General features: G+C 56.5%; 1 protein-coding gene across 2 annotated transcripts; it reads right to left on the minus strand.

Moving 5' to 3' along the window:
* Positions 1 to 28: 28 nt before the first annotated feature.
* ERCC2 (ERCC excision repair 2, TFIIH core complex helicase subunit) lies at positions 29 to 16,825 on the minus strand. 2 transcript variants are annotated; one of them, XM_027037791.2, is made up of 23 exons: positions 16,773 to 16,825; positions 16,354 to 16,453; positions 14,709 to 14,786; positions 14,565 to 14,627; positions 14,279 to 14,392; positions 10,869 to 10,985; positions 10,655 to 10,771; positions 10,307 to 10,430; positions 10,127 to 10,223; positions 9,822 to 9,955; positions 9,575 to 9,743; positions 7,755 to 7,873; positions 5,404 to 5,473; positions 5,251 to 5,320; positions 5,056 to 5,157; positions 3,455 to 3,518; positions 2,719 to 2,840; positions 1,520 to 1,612; positions 1,347 to 1,419; positions 1,019 to 1,089; positions 763 to 906; positions 510 to 653; positions 29 to 169 (listed from the first exon to the last, which is right to left on the minus strand). In XM_027037791.2, the coding sequence occupies exons 1-23, from the start codon at positions 16,775 to 16,777 to the stop codon at positions 77 to 79; spliced, it is 2,283 nt and encodes a 760-aa protein (XP_026893592.1). In that variant the 5' UTR covers positions 16,778 to 16,825; the 3' UTR covers positions 29 to 76. The 2 variants fall into 2 exon arrangements, with proteins under 2 accessions (XP_026893592.1, XP_026893593.1); XM_027037792.2 differs by lacking the exon at positions 16,773 to 16,825 and adding an exon at positions 16,549 to 16,683.
* Positions 16,826 to 19,062: the final 2,237 nt, after the last annotated feature.

Here is a 19,062-nt window from a genome sequence, read left to right on the forward strand (position 1 = left end):
TCGTGCAAGGACCCGGGGCGACTTCCGGGCTGCTGGGACCCAGGGCCAGGTAGGACTCTGGAGTCCCCGCCCTGAGCTACAGCTGCTGAGCAATCTGCTCTATCCTCCGCAGCGTCTCCTCCGATTCCAGCTGCTCCAGGCTGAGCAGGGACAGGCCCAGCTGGTCCTCCTGGAGGGGACGGAGCGATCAGGTCAGGGGCAGGCAGTGTAGCACTTCCCCACGGGACTCAGGGATCCAAGACTTGAACGCAGTAGTGACAGGAAGTGGCCTGCATCGGGCCTACTGGGGCTTTAGAAACACCCGTCCGATGGGGAACATACCATCCCTGGCAGGCCAAAACAGGCCTGAGGGAGGGAGAGGGGAGCCGGCCGGACTCCCACACCCCTGCCCGATCACTACAGACGCCCCACGGGGCCCCCATTCCAAAGGCCTCTCTATGGGGGGCAGGCTAGGGTTGAGAAAGTCAAGGGACCTTCCTGGACGAGGGGCTTAGCCACGTCCAGCTCACCCGGTGGAAGGGCTGAGCCATCTGCCTCAGGAAGTACTTGGCGACCTGGACCCCCTCGTCCACCGTCAGGTTGAGGTTGGCGTCAGTGAGGTGCTCCTGGATCCAGCGGGGAAGCTTCCCGCGCTTGTCTGCCCGGGCAAACCGCTTTCGGCAGGCAGGCAAGGGAGAGAGGATAGACATCAGGACCCTGGGGGTGTGGGGGGGGAGCCCAGGCCTCCCTCACCCTCGCAGCCAGAGGCCCCTGAACCCCCACCTTATCGGCAAAGACCATGAGGCCATAGTCCGTCTTGCCCCTGATGGCCCGACCCACACACTGGGCTGCGTGGCGCATGGCATCGAAGGTGAGAAAGTCGTTCTCTCGGATCTGGAACTGGTCCCGCAGGTACTCCAGCCGCGCCTGCCGGTGAGAAGGTGGCAGAGCGGTCCCTCCAGCCCCCTCCACCCGGCACCCATTCCAGGGGATGGCCCGAGGGGCCCTAACATCCTAGCGCCCCCCGGGGGCTGCTCACCTTGAGAATGCGGCTCTGGGTGTAGACGTAGGGAACACCAAACATGATGACGGCCCTCCCGTAATGGTGCACTGGGGGGCGAGCACAGGAGGGGCACGGGGTTACCGGGGTGGCCTGACCTCACGTGGGCCAGGAGGTTGTGCTGTCTCAATGGGAAGAGCGCGGCTACGCTCCGAGGGCCCCACCGGGTACTCAGGACGGGGAGATCCTGGTGTGTGCCCAGGCAAGGGGGGAGGGTGCTGTCGCCTGGGGCACCAGAAACAGCCAGAGCTCCACGCAGACACGGGGGGGGGGGGGGGGGGGGGGGGGAGAGAGCTAGTCCACTCACCAAAGTCAATTCCCTCGGACACTTTGCCTCGGGCCACTGACAGCAGGATGGCTCCGCGGCCGTTCTCGCAGGCCTGGGGAGGGGAGGCCGAGACAGGAGCTGCGTGCCCTCGGAGCCGCCTCCTTCAGGCCCTCTGCACGCAGTCTCCTGGCATCCCCCACGCCCCTACCCACCTCCTGGTACTTCTCCAGGGCGACACTGGTCTCGGCCCCATCTTGTGTCTCGATGAAGAGCAGCTTGTTCCTCTGGATGTTTTCGAGAATGCCCTAGGGAAGGACACCAGGCAGGTCGGGCCGGAAGTGGACTAAGGGCACAGGCATCCTGGCTAAACCCAGCTCTGCCCCAGCTCCTGTGCGCCAGCCTTGCACCTTCCTTCAGCCTTCCTTGTGGGAAGCTCTGTGATCTGCGGTGGGTGGGGGGGCAACCCCCGCACGCCATCCTTCGGACAAGTGGGGCAGCCATATGGTCCGAGGTGGCCCACTGGGACACTCCGGCCCCCGGCTGGTGGTTAGTAGAGAGGCTGATGTAGGTCAGGCAGAGCCAAACAGAGGCTACCCAGGAATTTCCTGTGACACTGCGTTTAACTGGGTGAGATCAAGGACGGACACGGGGACAGACCAGAGGGTCCAGAAACGCACCCCCACACAGGTCATCCGTACCTGTGTCCGTCTCCAGTGGGGAGAGTGCCTTCCACTTCTCCACACGGAGAAAAAAGAACCTGGGCCCTGACCTTAACCCCTACACAAGGACGAATCTGAAGTAACTCACAGACCCAGATGTGAAAGCCAGAACTACAAGGCTTCTAGAAGACACACACGAGACCACCTTCGTGACCCTGGGCCAGGCGAAGTCTTCTTCAAGAGGACACCACTCAGGATGTGGATTCAGGTGGCCGGAAGCCACCTTCCCCACCGTGCGGGAAGCGCCCACGTGAGGACAAGACGAAGGTCTTGGCCGAGAGGATGAGGCCCCTCCCTCCCCCCCCACACCGCTCTGTTCCTGGGTGCTTGGATCAGCCACGTTCTCTCATCTCTCCCTCAGGAAGTACCCGCTTTCCCCCCCGAGAGCTGGGCCATGGTGCACCAGGAGAGAGGTCACAGCAGCCACCCGGTGCCCAGCTGTGCCTGAGCCCCTTTTCCAGAAGGCCCATGACCTCACCCACACACTGCCTAGCAGGGGCTCGAGTTTTTAACCTGAGGGGGGGAGGGGGGAGAGGCACGTGCAAGGGTACACGCTGTGTATTCTTCGAACTGTTTGCTGTGTTCCACACACTGTCCCGTTACCTGTGGTGCCCATCGCCACTCAGAACGCAAGACAAAGGAAACACGCTGAGGGAAGAGGGGACTTCCGGGGAGGGGGCGGCTGGGCGTACCTGCTCGTACCAGGAGGCCACGGTGCTCTCCATGTACTGGTAGCTGGTGAAGAAGGCCACGATGCCGTCGGGGACCACGGCGGACATCTCCAGCAGGAGGTTCCCGTAGTTCCGGATCACCGCTGGGAGGGGTCGGAGGGCGGCCTCGGTCGTCCTCCCCACTCCCTGTCAGAGTGCTTCTCCCTAATGCCCTGGTTTTGGCTTTTTGGTTTTTTTTTTAAAGTAGGCTCCACTTGAACTCACGACCCTGAGCTCAAGACCTGAGCTACTCAGGCGCCCCTCTAGTGCCCTATCTTCAACTCGGGGTCCCCAGAAACCCCACTGAGGCCAGCTGCAGAGCTGTTCACACACCCTCCACTTCTCTTTCCAGCCCCGTGGGCGGACCCCTCAGGTTAGGTGGGGCCACGTGACTCGTCTTGACCAATGAAATGAGTGGCCGGGAGTCACTTCTGGGGGCCGAACGCCTTTAGGAGGCACAGCACGATCACCAGGATCCCTCCCATCACATCTCCCCACCGCCACAATGTGTCCAACAGTGAAGGTGCCCAGAGGGAGGGGACACCTGGGGAGGCCCCCCCGCCCAACCCACAATGGCACACACCACGAGCAAGAAGCAAGAAGCACCCTCCGTGTTAAGCCACTCTGATTCAGGGCTATTTGTTACTGCGGCATGACTCAGCCCATTGATACACCTCCCCTCTCGCAACCCATGCACCCAGCCCCGCGAGCAGCATACCAATATCTTCCCGGGTCTCAAATTTGGAGCTGATGGCCACCTGGTCATTGCCCCGACCGATGATCTGGAGAGAGCGAGAGCCATCATGGTCAGCAAATGGCAGTCACCACTCTAATGTGTTAGCTGCCAGCTAGTGCTGTGCTCAGCTTTTTATAGACGCAATGTCACTGAACAAACCCTCAACTACACTGTTATCTGCCCAGCACAGATGAATGACCTAAGGCTCTGAGAAGGTGAGTTGCCTGCCCAAGGTCACACGGCAAATAAACGGCAGAGGCAGGACTGAACCCGTCTGTCCGTGTCGCTAACCAGCAAGTGTATTCTACCGGCCCCAGCCTCGAGGTCAGGCGGCTCCAGGAGAACGTGTCACCCCGACCTCGACAGCCACCAGCCCCTGGCGCGTCCCTCCCGAGGCACCTCCACAAAACCACAACGCAGTACGCGGTCACCACCAGTCCACGACCCCCAAGGGCAATTCCAAGAGCCAAAAAACTCCAGAAACTCCAGCTATTTGAATTCGGCACAAACACGTACGACAGCAGAATCTGCTCCGACCGGAGTCTGTTCAGAGTCCCGGCTTGCCTCCCTTTGACGTCTTAGAACCTCTTCCTCCTAAAACACGACTTGCACTGGAGGGAGCTGCCCAGACCCCGCTGGCCGTGTTGACATACCACACGGCACGTGCTTTGTTTTTAAAGTCTGGAAAAGTCTCAATTCTAAATTTTTTTTTTAACGTTTATTTTTGAGAGCGAACGAGCGCGCAGTAGCGGGGGAGGGGTAGAAAGCCGGAGACACAGAATCCGAAGCAGGCTCCAGGCTCTGAGCTGTCAACACACAGCCCGATGCAGGGCTCAAACTCACAAGCAGTGAGATCATGACCTGAGCCGAAGTCAGACAACCAACTGAGCCACCCAGGTGCCCCAGGAAAAGTCTCAATTCTAACATACACCTGGCCAGGGCACCTGGGTGGCTCAGTCGGTTAAGCGTCTGACTCTTGATCTCAGCTCAGGTCATGATCTCACGGTTCGGGAGTTCAAGCCCCACGCTGGGCTCTGTGCTGGCAGTGCAGAGCCTGCTTGAGATTCTCTCTCTCCCCCTCTCTGCCCCCCCCCCCCCCCCCGCTCGCGCACTCTCTCTCACAAAATAAGCTTTAAAAAAATAAAATACATCTGGCCCAAGGGATTCAGATAAAGGACGGAGGGCCCATGTTTTGATACCTGTTTATAAAGGAAACTGAGGCAAAGCAGAAAGGTCACTCGCCAACGTTACGGCCCGATGACGAACCAGGCAAAGCCACGTTAACCGAGATGTTGACTGAGTGCCTACTGGCAGGCCCTGGGCTGCAGAAGCGTTTTATGCCCCTTATCTCACTATCCCCTCAAGCAGCCTGGGACGTCAGAGAGGATGCATTCCCATTTTACAGATTAAAACTGAGGCTTGGAAAGTCCTCCCTACTGGGACATCAACCCCAGGTCTGTCTCTGAATCCAGAGTCTGTGCCCTCAGCTGTAAAACTCTCCTGCCTGAGCAACAGCACAGAGGGAGGAAAGGCGGCCCCCATTCCCATCTCCCCTGCCCCAGCACCCACCCTCTCCCACGCACCATCGGGCAGAGGCACACCCGGGCCAGCGTCATGGTGAAGGTTGCCATGGTGACAGGATGGAAGTCCAGAATCTTGGGGTAGATGTCCAGTGGGGACAGCGTCTGTAGCAGAGACAGCAGGCGGGACCTCAGCAGGACTGGGCCAGGAACCCCACAATGGGGGGCTGGGGACTGGGGGCAGAAAAGGGTCCTCACCCCAGATGTGATGATGACAGACTGGAAGCGCTCGAACACGGGTTTGATGGCCAGGGAAGCGTCCATGCAGCTGCAGGAAGCAGAAGAGGGTGTCGAGGGCCACGCTGGGGCCCCTGTGGTCCGTTCACACCCCCCACTGGGGTGGGGTCTCACCTGAAGTGCAGGATGGGGTTGGCAATGGTGGGGGTCCTGTCATCAAAGGGCTCGATGATGATGGTAAAACCTACGAGCCAGGGAGATTCCAGGTCACTAGTCGGAGCCACGCCCACCGGCCACACCCTCCTCCATTAGTGACCGGGACCACCAACCCTTTGCCCCAGCTTCAGACCCAGGCATCCAGAGTCCAACATACGCCCCAACCTGTCCGCCTCTCCCAGAGCCGACACCCACTCAGCATCACGAACAGAGAGCACCAAAGGTTTACTCCTGACTCTCCCAGAGCCACGAGAACCCACCCCGCCACTCAAGCCAAAGCCTGGAGCCTTTCCCCTAGATCTATCCAACCCATCAGGCTGGTCAGCTCTGCCTCCAAAGCCCATCTGCAACCTGACCACTCCTCCAACCCCCTTCCCAAGACCATCACCTCTGGCCTGGACCACTGCAGTCACCACCTCATTGGGCTTCCAGCTCCCACCCCCGCTCCCTTCCCAGCAGCCAGAGAGACCCTGTGAAATCCTAAGTCAGGTCATATCCCTGCCCTGCTCAGAAGCCCGGTATAGCTCCCCACACCCCTCTCAAGGTGCAAAATCATCCAGGACCCTGCCATGCTGACTCCATTTCCTCACTCACAGGCCTCCTAACTTTCAAAAACCACCGGGCTCACTCCACCCCAGGGCCTTTGCACTTGCTGGACCCACAGTCCGAAAAGATTCCCAAGGCAGCTGGTTCCATTTGGTCATTTGGGACTCCGCTTAAATGTCCACGCCTCAGGCCTCCCCTGGCCACCCCAGCCACCGCAGGCATGCTCCAACAGGCAATGTTTTTGTTTCTCCTTTTTTAGAAAACGATCCCTTTTTAGAATTATCTTTCTTATCTGAGTCTTTGCTACCTGTCTTCCTTTCTACAATATAAGTTCCAGGAGATCAGAAATGAGGTCCCTCTTGATTCCTGTCACTTCCCCAGTGCGGGGCCTGGCCTGTTTGTTGAAAAAAAAAAAAAAAAAAACAGGTGAATGGGGTCGTCTGGGTGTCTCAGTTGGTTGAGCCACTGACCCTTGGTTTCGGTTCAGGTCATGATCTCACAGTTTGGGGGTTTGTGCCCCGTGTAGGGCTTTGCACCGGCAGTGCGGAGCCTGCTTGGGATTCTCGCTCCCTCTTTCCCTGCTTCTCTCCTGTGTGTGCATGCACACACACTAAGACAAGCATAAAAAAAAAAAAAAAAAAAAATAGGTGAATGAATGAACTCACATACTCAATTTCACCTAGTTTAAAAAAAAAAAAAAAAATCAAGTTCTCTACGCCCAGCTCTGTACTGGGAACACAGTGGGAACCAAGACAGCTCTGGCCCTGCCCTCTCAGGGCTCGCAGTCTAATGATGGGGACACAGTCCTCTCCCCAGTGAGTGACCAGGTGACCAGACAGGGTTGGGACGGGGGAGCCAAGAGGAGGGGAGCCTGACGCAGCCTGGGGTCAGGAAGGGCTTCCTCGGACAGGGGCCATCTTTAACCAGCTAAACTGAAGGATGAGTAGGAGGTAGCTGGGGACTGAGGAGTATCGGGCAAGATGTTCCAGGTCAAAGAATGGGAGGCACTAGTGGATGGGAAGAGACGAGAAAGCCAGCCCCGGAAGAAGGTGGGCTGGGGCAGGAGAGAGGGATACAGAAGGAAGCTTGTAGTGGGACTTGCTACTGATGTGCGCCGGGGTGGGGGCACAGACTCTCCATCCTGCTGCAGGGTGTCAGGAAGTCTGACCTGGTTTCCGGGACAGAGCAGTAATCCCTGGGGATCAGACTGAGCCCTTGGCCAGCTTAACACGTGCTGACCAGTAAAGCCTCGGGAACGGGAACAACATCCCCTCTCCCTGGCAAGCTGGAAACCTGAGCCATGCACTCAGCTCCTTGCTCCCCAGCCCCCTGCCTCTCTGCCCCCCCCCCCAACCCCAGACACCAGGTCCCACATCTCTCTCCAGCCCCTCCCGTCCTCCCATCCTTCCCCAGGCCCCTACACCTCCCTTGCTCAGAACCTGCCATGGCTCCCTACTTCCCAGCAGTAGAAAGGCCCACTCCTTACCACACCCAACAGCGTGAGGGACCCCACAGAGTTTCTCTGGCCTCGTCCCCCATCCTACTCCATTTTGAAGCTAGAAAATACAAATCTGAGCACGAGGCTTGCGCTAACCCAAGAACTATCTGTGGGTCCTCACTGCGCTTGAAATAAAGCCCAAACTCCCGAGCCCAGCCCTACAAGGTCCTGAAAGTCTAAGTCTCACCGACAACTCTCTGACTCTGCCGGGCTCCCGATTCCAGCTGCCGGGGGGCCTGGCAGAGGTAGGAGAAGACGAGCTTACCCTTGGCGTAGGTGCTGACGAGGGTGGCGAAGTTAGCGAGGAGGGTGAGGGGAGAGAAGTCAGCGAGGTCGGCGATCTCCAGGGTGTGCAGCAGGGAGCGGAGGCGTTCGGCACAGAATCTGGTGCAAAGGCCGGACAGGGTCAGGGTGGCGGCAGAGAGCCAACAGGACCAGCGACCTCCTCCGCCCTCGCCAGCACTCGGTCACACATTGGTCTCCCCGGGTGAGCGGGTGCTCCGTGAGGGCAGAGACCGGGGCTGTTTCAGTCACCCCCGTGTCCCCACACCGTACAACTGCCCATCACGCAGAGCCACAGCTGTAGGATAGCGCACGCAGAGAAGTCACGCGTCATACGTCCAGAGTCCCGCGATCATACGTCACACACGGCCGCACCACCCCGTGCAGGCTCTTGGTCAAAAGAGGAGACCCACGAGCACACCCAGAATCCCAGTCACAGCCCGAATCCCGCACGGCTGCACGCGCTCACACCCACGACCTGTCACACCGTGTCGGTCACACCTGGCCACCGTGGTGGCACATCCAAGCATCAGAGCCCCGCATACTCACAGAGAACAATCTCACATACGCCGTTGTCGCCAGCCCTCACACACAAGGCCACCCAGTCACCTGACCGATGGTCAGGCTTGAGGCTGTCGCCCCTCAAGGGCAGGTCATGGAGCGGGAACGCCTGGTTTCAGAGCCCGGTGGATGCTCAGAGCTTTAGAACCTGCCTCCGAATGCCACCGCTTCAAGTCTGTCATCTGTACGTCCCCACCCCGGCTGGATCAGGCGCCCTCTTTGAGCTCCCCAATCCCAGCCATGCTCACCCTGGTCATCCTGGTCTGGGGACAGACAGAGCCACCCCGAGGGCCGCCCCAGCCCCTCAGAGGCAGGGCAGTGAGCGGCTTTGGAGCCCTAAGGACCTGGCTTCGCACAACTGGCCCACAAAGTGCCGGGTGACCCCAGGCAGTGGCTTCCCCTCTCTAGGCAACACCGTCCACCTCTGCAGCACAGGAGCGCCCTCCTGAGCTCCCACAAGATGCAGAGCGTGAAGTGCTTGGCTCATCACCAGTGCTCAAGACAGGGCAAGTAAGTTACTTCTGTCAGTGCTTTCTCATTTCACCACCCCAGAAACCCGGGAGTGAACGTGACGGCCCTCTGACCCGTTGGAACAAAAGAGGAAACGGAGGTTCAGAGAAGACCAATGACTTATGCAAAACGGCCCAAGGAAAGTACAGGAGGCCCCACCCCTCTCCCAGGTCCATCCTCTGCTTGTTCCGTGCTAGGGATCATCCCTGCCGCCAGACTGCCTGGCTTGGGGGGGGGGGGGGGGTTTCCTGGTCCCTGCCGTCAGGCTTCTTGGGGACGAAGACAAGCACCAGTAGGAGGCGACAGGGGTCCAAGGGACCTACAGCATTTCCCCCCAGCTCCCACCCTGCTGGATCTTGTCAGGAGCCCCCTCCGGGGCCGTCCCTCCCCTGCCACCGTGGCCTCAGGCGGAAATACCTGAGCCGGACGAGGGTCCAGGACCCGTCGGACCTCCTGCCCTGCCCGCCTCTGTCAGTCGCGCCTCCATCAAGCTCTCTGGTTAAGCCACGCGTTGCCTGCCGGTTTCCCGCCCGACACACACAGGGACACGGGGCCAGCTCCGACCTCCCCGGGGATCTGCCCGGTCTGCCGAGTCAGCGCACACGCTCGCTCTGCGCCCGTCACTCACTCCTGACACCGGCCACGCGGCGGCCCCGGGCACAGAGGACGGGGCTCGGGGAGGCCCCGAACCCCCGCGGGGACCAGACGCCCCCAGCCGTGGGGGGGCCGCACCTGAGGGGCTTGCGCTGGATGCACACACGCTGGGCCAGGCCGCTCAGGAAGGCGGGGGGGCTCTCCTGCACCACGTGCTGTACCCGCAGCCGCCACTTGACGTACTCCAGCAGCCGCCGGAGGAAGCCCAGGAAGTGCTCGGCCGTGCGGATGGAGCCGGGAACCGCCTCTGCGGGGAGACGCCATCAGCCGCCACCACGGGGAGAGCGGGACCGGGGGCAGGTGGCAGCAGGGAGCGGCAGCTCACCCTGGAGCACCTCGTCGGGAAGCACGGGGTTGGCCAGGTGGGCGTCGGTCTCCCGGGCCGCACTGGCCTCGCGCAGCCCCTCCACCAGGCGGCGGTACTCCTCCCGCAGACGCTGCTCATCGGTCTCCTTGATCCTGGGCGGGGGGAGGGGAGACCGGGTGTGGGAAGAGTGGGGGACGTCTGGGGGGTAGGCCCGGTGTCCCCGGGAGTAGGTCGGGCAGAAAGCGGGGGCCTGGGAGAAGCTGGGAACCAGACGGCAGGGCGCAGGGTGGGCGTTCAGGTCCAGCAGCCACCCGAGGCCCCACCTGAGCACCGTCTTCTGCAAGGTCTCCAGGTTGCCCTGGCACCGGTCGAGGGTCCGGCGGGTGATGTTGACACTCATGGAGTCGATGCAGACGTTGTCTGGAGAGGAGACGGGGGAGAGCCGGGCTCAGGCGGGCAGCCGGAGGGGCTGAGTCTCTCCTCTCCTCTGCCTCCCGCCTCACCGATGTTGTGGGCCTCGTCGAAGACCACGACAGCTTTCCGGGCTAGCTCCTTGGAGACCAGCTCCGCGATCTTGGGGTCCAAGAGGTAGTGGTAGCTGTAAACCACCACGTTGGCGTGCAAGATCTAGGGGCCAAGGAGGGCATGGTTACCCCGGCCCTGCCCCCCCCCCGCCCCTCCCCCACCCGGCACCCGCCTCCCTCACGGGCTCGTAGACGCAAGGCCAGGTCTTGCCAGGCCAGACCTGGGCAAGGTACAAACACAAGCTGATGGATAGACAGACCGACAAACAGGCAGCCAGGCCGTAACGCACACCCCCGCCCCTCTGCCCAGCCCCCCAGCCTTCTCACCGAATAGCGGGCAAGGAAGTAGGGGCACCAGCCCTGGCGCCGCCCCAGGGCCTTTAGGTCATCCAGGTTGTAGATGCCAGCAGGGAGGGGCACCTGGCGCCCATGGACGTCAAACTCCTGGGGGGGGGGGGGGCGGGAGCGGGGGTCAGGGAGGTTGGCTGTCGCAGCCGGCTTACCCTCCTGCCCTCCCTCCCTCAGCCCATTCGGCGGGCACCTCGTAGAAGCGGCAGTGGGGCAGGCTGGGGTCCTGCTGGTACTGTGCGCGCACGTAGGAGGCCGTGAGGCTGTGGCATTTCCCGTCGACGTCTTTCCCAAAGCGCAGGGGCATCACCTGGCGGCCGGGGGGCATCTTAGCACCAAGAAGCTCAAGCATTCCTCAACCATGGGGCTCTACACCTACCAGCTAGGTGGGATGGGGGGCTGTCTGGAGTGAGAATCGGGAATTGTGGGGAAACTTGAACCTCAATTTGTTTCCTTATTAAACAGTTAAGACGCTTGCGAACTTAACCGAGGAGGTATCAGAGAGCAACTGCTAGACTCCTACACTGATCTTGGGATTGTGAGTTCGAGCCCAATGCTGGGTATAGAAATTACTTAAAACATAAAATCTTGGGGCACCGGGGTGGCTCAGTCGGTTAAGCATCCCGACTTCAGCTAAGGTCATGATCTCACAGTTCATGATTTCGAGCCCCACACTGGGCTCCGCTCTGTCAGTGTGGAGTCTGCCTGGGATTCTCTTTCCCTCTCTCTCTGCCCCGCCCCCACTTGTACATTCGTGTGCACTCTCTCTCTCTCGCACCAATAAACTTAAAAACAGTAACAGTGAGAAAATAAAATCTTTAGGGGCACCTGGATGGCTCAGTTGGGCAAGCATCCGGCTCTTGATCTTGGCTCAGGTCATGATCTCACGATTCGTGAGATGGGAGCCCCACGCTGGGCTCTGTGCTGGCAGAGCTCAGAGCCTGCTTGGGATTCTCTCTCCCTCTCTCTCTCTGCCCCTCCCCCATTCACACACTTGCATGCGCTCTCTCTCAAAATAAACAAACTTAAAAAAAAAAATCTTTAGGGGCGCCTGGGTGGTTCAGTTGGTTAAGCATCCGACTTCAGTTCAGGTCATGATCTCACAGTCCGTGAGTTCAAGCCCCTCGTAGGGCTCTGTGCTGACAGCTCAGAGCCTGGAGCCTGCTTCGGATTCTGTGTCTCCCTCTCTCTCTGCCCCTCCCCTGCTCATGCTCTGTCTCTGTCTCAGAAATAAACATTAAAAAAAAAAAATCTTTATATAAAAAAAAAAAAAGAACAGATTGGTGGTTGCCAGGGGAGGGGAGTGAGAAACGGGTGAAGGGGATGAAAAAGGGCAAACTTCCAGTTTGAAATAAATGAGTTCTAGGGATGTAACATACAGCACGGAGACTATAGTTCATAATACCATACTGCATTATTGCAAGTTCCTAAGGGAGATCTGAAAAGTTCTCATTACGAGACAAAAAAAATTTTTTGGAATTACATAAAGTGATACATATAACTAGACTTAACCATGGTGATCATTTTGCACACTATACAAGTACCAAATCTTTTTTTTTTTTAATTTTCTTTTAACGTTTATTTATTTTTGAGACAGAGAGAGACAGAGCATAAACAGGGGAGGGGCAGAGAGAGAGGGAGACACAGAATCGGAAACAGGCTCCAGGCTCTGAGCCATCAGCCCAGAGCCCGACGCGGGGCTCGAACTCACGGACCACGAGATCGTGACCTGGGCTGAAGTCGGACGTCTAACCGACTGAGCCACCCAGGCGCCTCTACAAGTACCAAATCTTTACGCTGCCCACCTGAAACTAACATTGTATGTCAATGACACCTCAATTTTTTAAAAAAAATCAAGCTTTGAAGAATCTTTAGCGCGTGGGTTAAGGATAACGGCTTTATCTTTACAAATACTAAAATACCCAGAACCTTGGCAAATCTAAGAATCAGAGGAGGTCTGATGGCCTTTGAGAACTGTCCTGGCCTAGCCTCTGAGCCTCTGCGGGTGGCACCAGCACAGCCCCCGGGCAGCGTCTGAGGCTGCTGACCCTCCCCCCACCCTTCCCATTTCATCAGTTGTCAAGGCTGGAGCTACTTTTTTTTTTTTTTTATTAAAAAAAATTTTTTTTAACGTTTTTATTTTTTTACTTTTGAGACAGAGAGAGATACAGCGTGAACGGGGGAGGGTCAGAGAGAGAGGGAGACACAGAATCCGAAACAGGCTCCAGGCTCTGAGCTGTTAGCACAGAGCCCGACGCGGGGCTCGAACTCACGGACCGCGAGATCGTGACCTGAGCTGAAGTCGGACGCTTAGCCGACTGAGCCACCCAGGCGCCCCAAGGCTGGAGCTCCTTCTAATGATCACCCACCTCATCTATCATGTCTCGTGTTCTCACAAATAATGTCATGATATATATTCCACGCGTTTACCACACGTAAAGTGCTTAGAACACTGCTTGGCCGTGAGCCCCGATGGTTTTGTAATGTAACTTAACAATAAGTAATATTCTACGTGTCACAGATTATTATATAAATAGCATGGTCACTTGTCATGTTTTAGATTTTTGCACATGCTAAGGGCTATACGTACATTACCTCGCTCGGTCAGTTATTTATGTGTAACATTTATTCATTTTTCAGAGACACAGTGCCAGCAGGGGAGGGGCAGAGAGGGAAGACACAGAATCTGACGCAGGCTCCAGGCTCTGAGCGGTCAGCACAGAGCCCGACGCGGGGCTCGAACCCACGAACTGTGAGATCATAACCTGAGTTTAACCGACTGAACCACCCAGGCACCCCTTAATCTTTTTTTAATTATTGAGATATAATGGACATACAACACTATGTTTCAGGCTGTACAATGTAAGGACTCGATGCCTGTATATACTGCAAAATGACCACCACAATAAGTCAGCTAATATCTGTCACCACATAGTTACAATTCTTTTCCTTTCCTTTTCTTTTTTTTTTTTAAAGGAAGCTCTATGCCCAATGCGGGGCTTGAAACTTACGACCCCGGAGATCAAGAGTCGCATGCTCCACTGAGCAACCCAGCCAGGCACCCCACAATTTTTTCTTACGATGAGAATTTTTAAGATCTACTCTCTCGGCAACCTTCAAATATATGATACAGTATTATTTACTGTAGTCAACATGCTATACGTTACAACCCCGTGACCTATGTGTTTTATAACTGGAAGTTTGTACATTCTGACCCCCTTCGCCCATTTCACCCACCCCCCTACCCCCTTGCCCAATCTTATCAACAGCTATATGAAGCAGGTAACTACCCCCATTTTACAGAAAGGGAGACTGAAGTCTGACTATAGAAACCACCTATCCGAGAATACAGGACTATTAAGTTTCAGAGCCAGGAAACCAGGCCTGCTGGATTCCAGGAAGTGCCTTTTTTAACCTCTCTCAGGCTAGGGAGGATGTGTGTTTGGGCCGCGAATGAGGACTCAGAATTTGACGAGTGAGGAGGGAATTCTGCGTGTGGTCCCTGCCTATCACCCTGAGAGGTATGGTCGAGGGATCTAGGATTCCTGGTTGGATGGCAGTCTAACCCTGAGGCGTGGGGAAAGGGGAGAAAAGGGCACTCACCTCGGGATGAATGCACAGGTTCTTCCGGGAGCTCAGAGCCAGCCCCAAAAACGGCAGCTTCTCACCCTCCTGCTTCTCATAGAAATGGAGCAACTTTCGAAGCTCTTCAATCACCTGTTCCCGTGAAGGAGGGAGGGAGGACTCCAGCACAAGTCCCTGCCCAGCCTGGCCCCGCCCCTCCCCCAGCTTCTCAAACGGGACACCCCCCCAGCTACAGGAGCAACCACCAGAGGGACCAACAAGTCCTACGGAACTTGGCCTTGGCCGGGGATTGGCCCTGGCTCACCTTCTCAATCTCAGGCACAGTCCTCGAGCAGTAGATGAGTTTAGTCACCTCCAGTGGATATGCCTGCCGATGATGACAACGGGCTCAGCCCCTGCTGGATCCCTTCCCTCTGCCTCCCCCTCCACGGGCCCAGGGGTCACTTACCCTCTGGTATGCCATGATCAGGGCCAACAGGGACACAGTCTTCCCAGTGCCTGAGGGCATCTCCAGGACTCCATGACCCTGCATGTGGAGACAGACAGAACTTCAGGGACACAAACTCTGGGGACTGCCCCCAGAATGCCACCATCTTGAAATAAGAGGGACAACAGCAGTTAAAAGTCTAGGCCCCAGGGACAGTGGGTTTGAACCCCACTTTGGCCACCTCTTTGTTGTTGAGTGGTCATAGCAAGTGCCTTCACCCATCTGACCTTGGTATTCTCATCTCTAAAACAGGCCAGGGGCGCCTGGCTGGCTCAGTCGGAAGAGCATGAGACTCTTGATCTCGGGGTTGTGAGTCTGAGCCCCACACTGGGTATAGAGATTACTTTAAAAAGCAAATAAATTTTTTAAAAATAAGTAAATAGGGGCGCCTGGGTGGCTCAGTCGGTTAAGCGGCCGACTTCGGCTCAGGTCATGATCTCGCGGTCCGTGAGTTCGAGCCCCGCGTCGGGCTCTAGGCTGACGGCTCAGAGCCTGGAGCCTGTTTCCGATTCTGTGTCTCCCTCTCTCTGACCCTCCCCCGTTCATGCTCTGTCTCTCTCTGTCTCAAAAATAAATAAACATTAAAAAAAATTTTTTTAAATAAGTAAATAAATAAAATGGGCCTACTAAGCACTTCCTTGCAGAATTACTGTGAGGACTAATGAGAAACTGAGGGTTATACATTTAGCATGGTAACAGGTAGTGACCTGCCTTTTCTTTTAATTTAGCAAACCCTTTTACAGCACTTACTCTGTGCCTGACACTACTTTTTTTTTTTTTAACGTTTATTTATTTTTGAGAGAGAGACAGAGAACGAGCGCGCACATGCTCGCACAAAGGGGGAAAGGGGCAGAGAGAAAGGGGGACAGAGGATCCAAAGCAGGCTCCGTGCTGACAGCAGCGAGCAGATGCGAGGCTAGAAATCAGAGTCCGGAGATCACGACCTGAGCCAAAGTGGAAAGTTCAACCAACTGAGCCACCCAGGAGCCCTTGGCACTGCTTCTAAGGGTCTTCCATCAGAATCTCTCAACCTAGGCTCTCTGGACATCTGGGGGTCAGATACTACTTGGCTGTGGGGTGAGGGGGCCTGTCCTACGCACTACAGGACGTTTAGCAGAGTCCATGGCCTCTACCTGCTAGATGGCGGTAGCACCCGCCCCCCTCCACTAGTAGGACAACGAGGAATGTCTCCGGACACTGCCTCGGGGGGTCAAAATCATCCCCAGTTCAGAACTGCTGCCTTACTTACCGAATTAACTCCTAACAACCTGCACACTAACCTCTGAGGGTAGGCAGTCTTAACGAAGCCCGTTTCACACACGTGAAAAGCGTGCAACAGGGAGATTAAGTGATTCACCCAACTGCACACGGCTGTGGGTCCAGGCTTCCCACCCGAGAGCCGGCTCTAAAGCAGCGCAGCCTCTGATAAATGTTAGGTGCTGCTTTTATGAACTATTATTTTAGATGCCAGGAGTTTGGGGAGCGCTGGCTTCCCAAGGACCTCAGATTCCTAAAACCTAGACGTCCAGAAAGTTCAGTCTTAGAGGCACGCGTGGCCGTCCCACTTGTCAGGTGGGAAGCCGAGGGCCGGGCCCCCCCCCCCCACCTTGGCGTCCAGCGTGCGTTTGAGCTCCAGCATGTAAGAGAACTGCTCCGGGTAGATGTAGTCGTAGGGGAAGTAGACCAGCAGCCCGTCCACGTTGAGCCTGGCGGCGGGGGGTGGGGGGCAGGGTCAGTCCCCCGCCCCCTGGGCCCCTCTCCAGCCCCCGCACTCCCCTGTCGTCCGGCCGAGAGGAGTTACCTGCCGGGAGCCGGTCCCCCCGAGCATCCCCCGCTTCCCCAGGACCCGCGGGTCCCTTCGGCATCTCCTCGCTGACCGTCCTCGTTACCGCCCCGTGGGTCCCCGCGACTAACTTCACCCCACTCCTCCCGCACCCCCGCGCCCCGCCCGGGCCCCGGGCGCACCCACTGGTCCCCCCCATCTTTTAGACCCCGGCGAGCAGCGAACCCCGACCCCGCTCTCACTTCATGGCGCCGGCCTCGGCAAGAAGCGGCGTTAGCCCGCCTCCCTCATAAATATTCAGAGACCGGGATCCGTGGGGAGGCCACGAGGTGCCGCTCCACCTTTCTCACGACGCCATTGGCTGAAGCCGCCCGTCACTCTACTGGGGCGGGGGATAAGGCGCGTGCGCACTGCAATGCGGGGACGGAGGGGGGCGGACCCGGGGAGAGGAGGTGTCGGAGGCGTCGCTGAGGATCGCAGAGTGCCAAGAACAAAACATGAAGGGAGAGAACCGAGATAATCGATCCCATTCATTACTGTTTGGTCTCTCTGCATCTACGTAGTTCATCTAGCAAATAGTCGAAAGGAAATGACAGGAAAATTGGGGACCCCTACAGACCCCACGATTAAGGAATGTCTTCGCCGCACGAGACAAACATGCATCTATAAAATCCCTGCTGTGCCCTAGATTTTTCTGGGGAGAAATAACTCCTCCCATTTAGTGACCGCCTACTGTTTGCCATCAGGCAGTAATGCAAAGGCACTGTGGCTTGTCGGCTAAGGTGTGGACTCTGGAACCAGAATGCCCGGGTCCAAATCCTGGCTCCACTGTCTATTAGCTGTGTGACCTTGGTCAAATTAACTTCTCACCTGCAAAGTAGGAACAATTAGATTATCTACAATGTAGATGATGCTTAAATAAACCCACATAAGGCAGTTAAAACTGGGTTTAGCTCATACTAAGCATTCAGTAAATGCTAGCAGCTTTTGTGTGATTATTCAACAAATAGAAATGGGGCCTCTACTGTGCTAGGGCCTGGAAACACAAAGGTGGCCAAGACAGCCCCTGTTCCTGTCCTCAAAGAACAAAGATTAAACCTACAAGGGAATATATGGTTACTAGTATGACAAGTGCTGTGATGGAAAAATTCTGGAAACCATAGGGGCTACATACAGAAAATGGGCTGTTGACAACGGGGTGTGGAGTGGTCAGAAAAGCCTTTGTGGAGGAAATGAGGTTTGAATAGAGACAGGAAGTACGAGAAAGTACTAAAGGGGATACATGAGAAAAGTGGAAACGGTATTGGTGTTCCAGCCAGAGGGAATATTGTACACAAAATCTCTGTGGCCAGAAGAAAGCACAGGAAGCTTGCGTGCTGGAAGGAGAGAAGCAAAGAGAGAGAGTAGAGAGAATGTAGCTGGAGGGAGGGGGCAGGGCCAGGCCAAACATCTTGATAGCAGCCTACAGAACTGTAACGATTGTACCCCCCCCCCCCGCCCCGGTCACCCCCGCACCAACCCACCTTCCTTCTCTAATCCCCTCCTCTCCCACCTAGCTCATTCTATTTCAGCCACATTATCCTCCTTGCTGTTTCCAGAACACTCCAGGCACATTCCACCTTAGGGCCTTTGCACCTGCTCTTTCCTCTGCCTGGAATGTTCTTTCCCCTGATATGTCTGGACGTCCTCACATTCTTCAGGTCCTTGCTCTCGGTGGCACCAAATTAAACTTAACCCCTTACACACACACACACACACACACACACACACCTCACACACTACCCACCATATCTGCCTTTCCTGCTTTATTTTTCTTCGGAGCCCATGTAACCACCCGACATGCTAAATATTTGACTTATTTATTTTGTTTAGGTCAGATCCATAAGGACAGGGATTTTTGTCCATTTTGTTCACTCCCATACTGCAGTCCTTGCTACTGTGCCTGGCACAAAGTAGGGCATCAATAAATATTTGTGGAAAGAGTAAATAAGCAGGGGGGAGGGAAACGGTCAAATTTGCGTTCTGAACCCATAAGTCATGTGGGGGTGCCTTGAGACTGGCAAACAGAGCCAGTCAGTGGCTAAGGCTGGGGAAGCGGGGTGCCTGGGTGGCTCAGTCGGTTAAGTGTCTGACAGCCAAGAAAGAATCCTTAAAGACGTCTTGGGTGCAAAAAGGTGATTTTATTAAAGCACCGGGACAAGACCCGTGGGCAGGAAGAGCTGCACTGGGGTCGTGAAGTGAGGGGTAACTCATTATTTACCCTCAGGTTGGGGAGGGGGTCAGAGATAGTACATCTCTAAAGGAATCCTGGAAGCAAGGTATCCGGGACCTTGAGGGGCTAGCTGTTGCTAGGGAAACGCCATTTATTACCTTTTGTAAACAACAACAACAACAACAACAAAACTCAGTCATGAGACCCTTCAGATGTATATGGGGGGGGGGCATAAACTTGGAGTTGGATTGCCAGCATGTATCTTGGGGCAGTTGAGATAAAAGAAGTACATTTACAGGATCCTGGGGGGTCAGGATAAT

This window comes from Acinonyx jubatus, chromosome E2 (assembly GCF_027475565.1).
Source record: "Acinonyx jubatus isolate Ajub_Pintada_27869175 chromosome E2, VMU_Ajub_asm_v1.0, whole genome shotgun sequence".
Lineage (NCBI taxonomy): Eukaryota > Metazoa > Chordata > Mammalia > Carnivora > Felidae > Acinonyx > Acinonyx jubatus.

What these genes read in the sequence shown, in the direction of transcription:
- ERCC2 (XM_027037791.2), bottom strand. An exon ending in ACTTCCTTGCCCGCTATTCG is followed by an intron (nt 10,431 to 10,654) that starts GTGAGAAGGCTG and finishes CTTGGCCCCTAG; the next exon opens with ATCTTGCACGCCAACGTGGT. An exon ending in ATCCAGCGCAAGCCCCTCAG is followed by an intron (nt 7,874 to 9,574) that starts GTGCGGCCCCCC and finishes CCTTTGCACCAG; the next exon opens with ATTCTGTGCCGAACGCCTCC.